This window comes from Opisthocomus hoazin, chromosome 19, assembly GCF_030867145.1.
Source record: "Opisthocomus hoazin isolate bOpiHoa1 chromosome 19, bOpiHoa1.hap1, whole genome shotgun sequence".
In the NCBI taxonomy this organism is placed as follows: Eukaryota; Metazoa; Chordata; class Aves; order Opisthocomiformes; family Opisthocomidae; genus Opisthocomus; species Opisthocomus hoazin.
Genome location: NC_134432.1, coordinates 11,356,578 through 11,366,015, shown reverse-complemented (window position 1 = coordinate 11,366,015; position 9,438 = coordinate 11,356,578). Strand labels below are relative to the sequence as shown.

Genomic DNA, 9,438 nt, shown 5'->3' with positions numbered 1-9,438 from the left:
GCAAGGGTTTATTTCATTTCTGTGCCAAATTGCCGTATGAACCCTGCAGGGGTTTGAGCGGGACACGCGCTGCCCGGCCCTGCGTGGGGACGGAGTGGGGCTGCCCCAGCGCCTGGCCCGGCCGCCCGGCAGAGCCAGCTCTGCCCTGCACCACGGTCACCTCTGAGAACCCGCAGCGCCTTGTCCACCGGCCGCGCAGGTCCCCGGGGGCTGGTGTCAGCTCCTGTCCCCCGGCTCCCCCGCGGGTGCTCTGCTCCGCAGGATGTGCTCCAGCAGGAACGTCGCGGCCCGGGCCAGCACCTGCTCCAGCCTCTCCTGCTCCTCGGCGCTGAACGGAGCCAGGACGTAGCTGGACACTGTCACGTCACCCTCCGGCCGCCCGATGCCCACCCTGAGCCGGGTCATCTCCTGGGGAGGAAGAGGGAAAGCTGGAGGGGCTGCACCTCAAGGGCCTGGCTGAGACAGAGCCGGGGCAAGGGGACAGCGCTGCGAGTGGGGCTGAGTGGTGAGGGAGCAGCTCCCCTCATGTTTTCCAGGTGGTTTCGAGTGCTTGCTCCAAGAAACATGATTTTGGAAGAGGCTTTTGCTGGGCTCGCTGAGATCCCGGGCTCCTGCCAGGCCTGGCAGAGCCACTCCAGCTAATTGTTTCCATGTCCTCCACGGCGGCCAAACTGACATCAGCCCTCGGGAAAGTGGAGGGAAGGAGAAAAGGGGGGAGAAGAGAGGGAGCAGGGGCTTGTCTGAAGGGGGTCAGAAGAATGGGAGTGGGAGAACGACAAGCCATGCATTGAGGTGGGGGCAGGACTGATCCCCTCCCACCAAGGCCCACTCACGTTGGAGCGCAGAGCACTGATGCAGGATCGGACCCCATTGTGTCCCCTTGGGAGAGAAGGAGAAAACCCACTGAGAAAACCCTCCCCAGCCAGGAGCTGCAGCCCCCAGGCCCTGTCTCTGCAGGAACATCCAGCCCCTGGGGCTGAGAGCAGCTGGCTGGGGCGGATGAGGGAAGCAGGGCTGGCACAGCATGTTCTGTATGTCTCAGCTCTCACTGCAGCTGGTGCATGTGTGGCTGAGCACTGGGGCCCAGCACCAACCCTGCCCCGGCCTGCAGTGGAAGATTTCCTAGGTTAAATGTCTCGAGGCTGACCCAGGAGCTGGCGCTGGGGCAGGCAGAGTGCTATAAACAGCCCATGCGGCGCAGCCGATGGGCCGGATCCAGCCCACAGCCCCTTCCAGGAGGCACCCTGCCCTTCCTGCCAGGGTAGGAACCGGGAGGCTGCCCAAATGGCCAGCTGTCTGCAACTGGGACCGAGCCCAGGCTGGTGCTGGGGCCAAAAACACAGCCAGGCTGGTGGGACGGGGCCAGGAACAGCCTGTGTGCCTGTAAGGACATGGCAAGGCCTCGAACCAGCTCCCACAACCAGAGAGCTGGGTCCACCCCATACCTTGCGCTGCCTCCCAGCTTGATGGCCACTTTGCCCAAGGCCTTGTCCAGCTCATCTTGAACCAGGTAAATGTCTTCCGGGCGGAGGTTGTAGACCTCAGCTTTGGAAACAGAAACACAACCCAAGAAATGAGGGGGAGCGACTCCCCAGGCGTTGACCCTGTGGACCGGGGCTGCAGGGACCCACGCTGGGCAGGGGGCCAGCCGGGCTGTCACAGGGCAGCCCTCAGGGGTGGCCGAGCCGCTCACCGGCGCTGGCGACGCTGAGCCCGTTGAGGTTCATGAGCCTCCGCGGCTTGAGCAGCACCAGCTCCAGGCCGCGGGCCACAGCCAGGGCCACGTCGCCGCAGCACCGCCTGTCCGCTCGCCAGCCCTCGACCACCGCCAGCTGCCGGGCCAGCCGGTCCAGCACCGCCATGCCCACGCTGTGCCGCGTCCCGCGCAGCCCGTAGTTGCCCAGGCCGGCCACCTGCCCGCCGGGCGCCAACAGGGCTCTGCCGGGCTGCCGTGAGGCCCCCGGCCCCTCCGCGGGGCTGATCCCCCCAGCACCCCTCGGCCCCGCTCCTCACCGCCCCGCTCCCCTCAGCCTCCATCCCCTCAGCCCCGATCCCCCTCACAGCCCTAGTCCTCCCCCGCTGCTCCCCCTCACAACCCCAGTCCCCTCAGCCCCGATCCCCCTCATAGCTCCGATCCCCTACATAGCCCCGGTCCCCCCAGCCCCGATCCCCTCACAGCCCCGGTCTCCCCGTTCCCCCTCAGCCCCGGTCCCCTCAGCCCCGGCCCCCGTCAGCCCCGGTCCCCTCAGCCTCGGTCCCCTCAGCCCCGATCCCCTCACAGCCCCGATCCCCCCGTTCCCCCTCACAGACCCGGTCCCCCCAACCCCGTTTCCCCTCCCAGCCCCCCCCGACGCCCCCCCCTCCGGCCCCGCCCCTCCGGCCCCACCATGACGCCCGGCCCCGCCCGGTTGACGAGCGGTCTCGCGCGCCCGACCAGCATCGCGCCGCGTGCTCCCTTCCCCCGTGACGTCACGCCCGAGCGTCGCCAATCGCCGGGTTCCGCCCCGCCCCGCGCCCCGCCCCGCCGCCATATTGCTTGCGGGCAGCACCGCCATCTTCCTCGCGGGCAACGCCGCCATCTTCCTCGCGGGCAGCAGGGCGGGCCCGGGGCGGCGGCGTGGGGCGGGCCGCACTCCTCCCACTCAGGGGCCGTGCCCGCCGGCCGGGTAAAGCCGCGCGGGGCGGCGGCTGGGGCAGGGATGGTTGTGGGGTTACGGGGAGCGGCGGCTCGGGGCAGTCCCTCAGGCAGGGGACAGGCCGGGAGAGGGCCCTGCGGGGGGCCCGGGGTTCGGCCGGTGGTCCCTGAGGGAAGCGCGGCCCCTGCCCGCGGTTGTGCGGGAGCTGTCGGTGCCGGGGGCTGTGCTCTGCGTTTTACGTGTTTGCGCCTGCTGCGTTCCCGCTGGCACCAGCCTCAGAGGGGCCTCGGGCTATGGCAGGGGGCTAATGGGATCCGAGGCTGTGTGGCAGCCCCTGGGCCAGCAGCACGTCTCTGGGCTTTGCTCATGGCTCTTTTCCTCTCCACAGCTGCCAGAAAGGACTGGACTTCTGTGGCCAGCGGGAGGAAGCCATCGCCCCCTATTTGAAAGCCCTCAGCCTGGATCTGCAGAGGGTAAAAGGTCCCCAGAGGGCTGGGGATGCACCAGGCTGGGAGCTGGGGACGGGAGGCAGCGGCATTAGGCTGGCTCTCACGCTGGCATCTGGCTTCAGGGTGCTGTTAACCTCCTGCCAGGCTGATCCTGGGCGGTTTTGCTGGGCTGGGCCAGCGTGGGCTGAGGGTTGTCTGTGGTGCAGGCAGGGCTGTATAAGCAGCAGGCAGAGGCCTGCCTCCAGCTCTGCGACCTCCAGTTGGCCACACTGGCGTTCAGGAAGGTGCTCCCCTACAGTGACTGCGCTGTGCACTGCTACACCCTGGGTCGATTCGATGAGGCTGTGATGCTGCTTGGTGAGGCTGTGTGGGATGAGAGGAGGGAGGAGGGGCTCTGTGTCAACAGAGGAGGCATGGACCAGGGCTGGGGATTGCAGCGGGGCCTCGGGTGAGGGCTGAGGTGTCAGACAGCAGCGTCTGCGCTCAGGCATTGAGCATGGGGTCCTGCATTAGGGAGTGGTGACCGAAATGGGCGGTAGGGTCCCTGGGTTCTCCCTTGGTCCTGGCCCCTGTCCGTAGCTGTGCCTGCCTGGACTGTTTCAGCCACAGGGAGAGGTACCAGGAGCTGGGATTTACCACTGGTGGATTGGCTCCTTCACCCCCATGGCCTGCCCTGGGGGCATGGCTGGGAATGGCTGCTCTCTTCCAGACCGGGTGGCACCTCTAGACTGGCAGAGCTCAGAGCTTTTGGCTAATGACACTGAAATCTCTGGCTGAGTTGGGCTGGACACATGCCGTGTGTGTTTCCCACTGGCACAGGTTGCTCCAGACAAAGCCCAGGGGTGGCAGCCAGCCCTCAGCCACCCTCATTTAACTGAGATGCTGACGCTGCCTTGCTGCAGACTGCTTCTTTCGCCGGGGGGAACTGGCCTACGTGTTAGCGGATTACCAGCAGGCGCTGGAGCTGAGCCTGGGGGACTGTGTTGTGCGGAGATGAGTTGCAGTGGTGTTGCATGAGCAGGGACGGTGAGACTGGGTGGCGAGGTGAGTGGGTGGGCTGGTGCAGTCTGCCCCAGGGCTGGTGGCAAGCTGGGCTGAGGAGTGTGCTGGCTCCCATCCCCTCGCAGACAGCACCGGCAGGCAGAAGCTCGCTTCTCTATAGCCATTGAGCACGATCCCCAGAAACTGCTGTGCTACTGGTGCTGGGCCAGGGCCTGCCTCTGCCTGAGGAAGGTCAAGAACGTGAGGGATGGTGCAGCTCGACCCCACGGACAGTGAAGTGCAGCCCTGCACCCACTCCCTGATGCTCTCCTTGGGCCCTGGGCGACATTCTCAGCCTGTTACCTCGATTGCAGTCTATGTGCCTACCTCTCGTTCAGTTTGGGGCAAGCCTGGTATTTCTGTTCTGTATTGGGGACTTGGGTCAAGGTCCTGCTGGGGTGAGGGTCCAAGCCAAGCAGCGAGTGTTAGAGCCTGGCTCTTACAACAGCCGTGTGCCAGAGCCGCTGGGCAGGTCTCCTTCCTCCTTATTTTCTTCTTCCCATTTCTTCGACCCTAATTCAGAGCAGAAGGCCTCCTGTGTCTGGCTGAGGTGACGTGGCTCCCACCTCCTGCTGCACTGGCACCAGCCCTGCCAACGTGGCCTTGGGCCCAGGGGTGAGCTCTGCAGAGGGGGAGAAGTGCCGCTGGAGCAGGGGGACCCAGTGGCCTTCCTGGACCTATGCTGGCTCCTCTGTGGAGAACGTCTGGCCCAGCTACTGCTGTTTCGCCTCCTCCCCGGGGAAAGGCTGTTGTCTTGTTTCCAGTTACTGAAGTGGAGAGCATCAGCTCTGTGCCGCTAAATCCCCAAAGTCCCATCGCATCAGGCAGCTGTTTCCATGGAACTGCAAATCCTCCACCTCCTTCCGCGCTATCTGTAGTCAGGAATCCCAGCCATTTATTTCATAAAAGATTTATTTTAAAATTAGAAATCATAACATTTTTGGAAGAGGCAGAATTTTTGTGTCTGTCTGTAGGCCAGCTCCTGGGCAGCATTTGGATGGTGGCTAAAATTGCTGTCCCCGGAGCTGGACTGGTCCCAAGTGCTGGCAGCTCATTTCAGCACAGGGCCCGAGCGGAGCGTCGGAGTTCTGGAAGCGTCCCTGCACCCATCCCTCGTGCAGTTTGTTCCTAGAGGGTGACTGATTGTGGTTACTTGGACCTGTTCTCCCATAACTGACTGCACAGAGATTAAAACCTGGGCAAAGGCCAGTGGTGCTGTGTGCCCCATGCTTGGCAGAGTGCAGCACGCATCTAAGTTTCATTGTTGTTTTCCTGGTTTGCTGCAGGGAAATCCTTTGGACCTTGGGGAAAGATGGACAAGGGGGTGGTGGGAAGAACCTGGCTCCTGGCAGATCCAGTGTTGCCAACTCCCACGCTACCCCCCTGACACCTGATGGTGAAGCTGGTCCCTACCAGCACCTGTTCACAGTGAAAGGAAGCTGGAAAGAATTTGGCTCTAAAAGTTCCTTGAAAAGAAAATATTGCTGCCATGTTGAACGTGTTCACAGGCCAGCGCTGCAGGAGTCAGCACCAGCACAGTCACACTGTACCAAGGAGCTGACGCACAGCCATGCTTAAAAAGGTTATTAAAAAAAAAAAAAGTTAAAATAGGAAAGACTATTCTTCTGTGGGCTCAGAACCTCGATGTGTTGGATATCAGTAGCTGCCGGGAGAGGGGCGAGCTGCAGGTGGGTGCTGCTGGCAGGGTGAGAAACCTCCCTGTCACTGCAGGCCCTCCTGGCATCTTCCCCTTGTGGTCACAGATGTCTTGGGCAGTGCGCCGGGCTGGCCGCATCCACCCTCGCCTGGCCAAGGGTAAATCAGTAAAGTGCTTTAAATCACATCACTTGGACTTGGTCCCACAGCGGCATCCTGCAGCGGCATCCCTGGGGCTGCAGAGACGAGCTCAGCTGGAGAGCGCTCGTGCTGCCAAGAGGGAACCCGCAGCTCCCGCTGCTCATCCTGCCAGCCCTGGGCTCTGCTGCTTTACTGCTCCAGATACAATCCCCTGCGGATCCCAGCAAGACCCTCGCCAGTGGCTAGAAGAAAAAACTGATCCGAGAGGCCACTGTTTTGCAGCCTGTTGATGAGAATATTTTCTCTTCTTCTGGGAAGTAGGGGATGCTGTCAGCCACCTCCTGGACAACACCCGGACGTACTTCGAGGCCTTGCTGGACAAGTTCGTTGACAACGCACTGCTTTACGTGGTGGCGCTTCAGTGGGAGGAAGGGCACAATGAAGTCAATGAGATGTTCGTTAATGATCCCGGATTTCCAGAATCCACCTGCAAAAGCAAAGGAAGAGACGGGTTTTACCTTCAGAGAGTCTCTGCAGTCCTTGGAATTCCAAGAGCTGCTTAGCTCGAAGCCAGAATACTTGGCTGAAGACAGATCTGCTCCAGTTTTCTACAAGGAGAGTGCTGAACCCACCAGTTGTCGCCTCCCTCCCTGCCCCAAGCAGACCTGTTGCTCTCCGGGAATATGAGGATTTAGCTTGACTAGTCAGATTTTCATAGCATCATTGAATGGTTTGGGTTGGAAGGGACCTTAAAGATGGTCTAGTTCCAACCCCCAATTTAACTCTGCTCCCTGTGCCAAGGGCAAAGCCAGGAGAACCAGGCAGGCAGTGGGCATCGGTCCGTCTTGGTGCCTTTCCAGTGAGCACGCTGTGCTATTTGCCATCCCCCAGCTGTAAGTACCCTGTGTCTCCAAAGAACTCCATGAAGCATGGTAACACGTCTGCTGGCCTGGAAGGCTGTTCTTCCCTTTGCCAGGAAGTGTCGGGGGGATCGCAGTTCCCTTCCTTCAAACCCCCTGGTCCCTTTCAGGCTGCCCGGGAGGTGGCAGGCAGTGACAGTGGCTGCCGGAATGAGCCCAGCTCCTTCTGCTGGGCTCTGACCCCACAGGAATGGCTCTGCTCCACGGACTCACTCTGAGGGTTTTCGAACACGGCTTTGGAGATGGCCGGCTCCAGGTCCTGCAGGCTGATCTCCTCCCGGTCCTTGCGGGCACGCCAGAGATCCAGCGTCATTTCGTTGATCTGCTCCCCTCCCGCGTTGCTGCACGAGAATGAGATGCTTATTCGGCAGGTACCCAGGAAAACGGTGTTGCAGGACAGAGGTGGCATCTGGCACCCTCCAGCCTGCACAAGTGCAAGCCAGTGTCTCCCAGCTGCCTGGCCTAAAATAACCCCTGTAAAGGCAGCCAAATAAAGGTAGGTTTTTCAGACTCTCCAGTTTTGCCTGTTGACAATGAAACACTGTCCCTTGGAAGAGGCTCAAAGCTTGGAGAAGGCAAAGCGAAACAATCGTGTGCTCTGCAGCAGGTACGACCTCTGCCCAAATGAGAAGTGGTGTGCTGGAAGGCCCTGCGATGCCACACCGGGACCCCTCTTACCTTATGAAGATGAAGATGGCTTTGCGGTAGTTGGTCCCGTACACAACCCACGAGGGTCCCAGGAACGGTATGATCACGTCGATCAGGCCCGGGTGCATCTTGTCCATCTCGTCAAAGAGAAAGGCCGACCGTCCGCAGTTTGTCAGGTTCCCTTGGATCCAGCGCTTCAGGTTTTCCTAGGAAAAATGCCCACCGCACCGTAAGGCAGCGAGATACCCATGGCTGAGGCCTGAGCTCCAGCGGAGCTGAAGGTGCTGAACGCAGCTGGTCCCTGCACAGCACCTCCTACTCGGAGCAGCCAGCACCGGGGAGGCCTCCTTTATTCTGGGTTTCGCACAGTGGCTGTTACTGGCTTTATTAGCCCTTTGTAGATGTTTTATTACAGGCTTAAAGAAGGAGGCAGCAAACTAAAGCTGGGTATTCAGACTCCTACAGTTCCCTGTGTTCTTTCACTGTGTTTCTACGCAGTTCCCAGCTACCGAGTGCTTTCTGTCAGCTCGTGTTCCGGTGCAAACACGTGTGCCTGCGCTCACCCAGCAGAGCTCTGGCTCTTTACGGTGGCTGAAGTTACCGCAGCGTAGATGCCAGCCCATGCAAAACGACTCATGTGTAACTCAACTGCAGCACTTCACCCAGCATGGGTTTTGCCTTTGCGAGAGTGTTTCTTTTAAGGACACAGTACAAGAAGCAACTTCTCCAAACACCCAGAAAGCAAACGTCCCGGTGCGCCGATTGCCCGCTCTGCTGAGGGTTTGGCAGCTCACCTGCACGTCTGGATTTCTTCCCTCTGTCAGCTTCAAGAGACAGAGCGGCCCGGTTAACAGTCCAGAGCTGCTGTTCAGGGGCTGCTTGCTGTGTCAGGAGGGGATTACGAGTCTAGCGATACACAGGTTTTCACAGCCACCGAGCTGTTTGGACAGCAGCGGGAGAATTTTATTGCCTTTCATCTAAGCAAAGCACTGCTGGTTGTGCATTCAAAGGGCTGTGTCAATATTTAAAGAATGAGAACAGGATCACGGCAAGGACTGCCGTGGGGAAGGCGAAAGTGATAACCGAGTGCCAGAGTACATCACAGCGACTACTGGGTCCCTCAGCCAGCGCGTGGAGCCACTCAGCCGTGTCTGAGAGGGTAAAGCAAAGAGCTTCGATTCCTGCTTTGCTTCAGGAAACAGCCTGAACGTGGACGTCCTGAGGACCCAGACGGACAGAACCAAGGAAAGCCCAGTCGGGCGGCAGGGTGCTGGGAGGCGTCCCTTACCTTGTACTGCTCCACCCGCTCGGCGTGGGGGAAGTGCACGATCGGGGAGAAGTGGTGAACGTAGGGGCTCTGGAGCCCACCCTGGAAGAGGTGGCGGACGAGCATGGAGCTCATGTAGGTCTTCCCTGTTCCCGTGGAGCCGTGGAAGGACATGACGAGGGGTTTGACGGGACTGTGGTTCCCCAGGAACTCCCTCACTGCCTTCGTCACCTGCTGCCGGGCCAGCGGCTGCCCCACCAGGCTCAGGGCCAAGCCGCACTCCAGACCTGCGGCGGAGTCGGATCAGGACCGGGACAGCGTGGCGCGGAGCGGCTCTGGCCTCCGGCCGCGGCTGCCGTGGGCCCCCCCGGGCTGCGAAACGGCCGGGCCGCCCCCGGGGAAGGGTCCCGTCCCACCCCATCCCATCCCGCCCCCCGGCCTGCCGCCTGGCCCGGCGCCCGCGCCTCAGGGCCCGCCGCCCCGCGGCCTCCCGCCGCCCCCCGGCCCGCCGCCGCCCCCCGCTGACCGCGCAGGTCGGGCCCGAAGCCGCACTCGCAGTCCGCCGAGAGGCCGCAGCGCAGCGCCCGCAGGTCCCAGGCGGCGGCGGCGGCCTCCAGCAGCAGCGCCAGGGCCAGCGGCGCCGCTCCGGGGGCCATGGCGGCCGCCCGCACTACGGCTGC

The 9,438-nt window shown here is 61.8% G+C and overlaps 2 protein-coding genes across 3 annotated transcripts; both read right to left on the bottom strand.

The window, feature by feature from the left end:
• PTRH1 (peptidyl-tRNA hydrolase 1 homolog) lies at positions 1-2,463 on the bottom strand. The gene is made up of 5 exons (XM_075439486.1): positions 2,387-2,463; positions 1,694-1,913; positions 1,446-1,545; positions 834-879; positions 1-408 (listed from the first exon to the last, which is right to left on the bottom strand). Exons 1-5 carry the CDS (start codon positions 2,438-2,440, stop codon positions 217-219), a joined length of 612 nt encoding a protein of 203 aa, XP_075295601.1. The 5' UTR covers positions 2,441-2,463; the 3' UTR covers positions 1-216.
• A 2,557-nt stretch (positions 2,464-5,020) lies between these two features.
• Positions 5,021-9,415, bottom strand: TOR2A (torsin family 2 member A). 2 transcript variants are annotated; one of them, XM_075439519.1, is made up of 5 exons: positions 9,285-9,415; positions 8,780-9,045; positions 7,522-7,697; positions 7,057-7,184; positions 5,021-6,410 (listed from the first exon to the last, which is right to left on the bottom strand). In XM_075439519.1, exons 1-5 carry the CDS (start codon positions 9,412-9,414, stop codon positions 6,166-6,168), a joined length of 945 nt encoding a protein of 314 aa, XP_075295634.1. In that variant the 5' UTR covers position 9,415; the 3' UTR covers positions 5,021-6,165. The 2 variants fall into 2 exon arrangements, with proteins under 2 accessions (XP_075295634.1, XP_075295635.1); XM_075439520.1 differs by lacking the exons at positions 8,780-9,045; positions 9,285-9,415 and adding an exon at positions 8,286-8,534.
• Positions 9,416-9,438: the final 23 nt, after the last annotated feature.

Bases quoted from the DNA above. Each gene is read 5' to 3' on its own strand.
- TOR2A (XM_075439519.1), bottom strand. From the start codon at position 9,414: ATGGCCCCCGGAGCGGCGCCGCTGGCCCTGGCGCTGCTGCTGGAGGCC. The intron at 7,698-8,779 runs GTAAGGGACGCC...CATTTTTCCTAG, and splicing joins AGCGGGTGGAGCAGTACAAG to GAAAACCTGAAGCGCTGGAT. The intron at 6,411-7,056 runs GTGAGTCCGTGG...TTGCTTTTGCAG, and splicing joins CGTGTTCGAAAACCCTCAGA to GTGGATTCTGGAAATCCGGG.
- PTRH1 (XM_075439486.1), bottom strand. From the start codon at position 2,440: ATGCTGGTCGGGCGCGCGAGACCGCTCGTCAACCGGGCGGGGCCGGGC. The intron at 1,914-2,386 runs GTGGGGCCGGAG...CCCGGCGGGCAG, and splicing joins GGGCGGGGCCGGGCGTCATG to GTGGCCGGCCTGGGCAACTA. The intron at 880-1,445 runs GTATGGGGTGGA...TTCTCTCCCAAG, and splicing joins AAGCTGGGAGGCAGCGCAAG to GGGACACAATGGGGTCCGAT.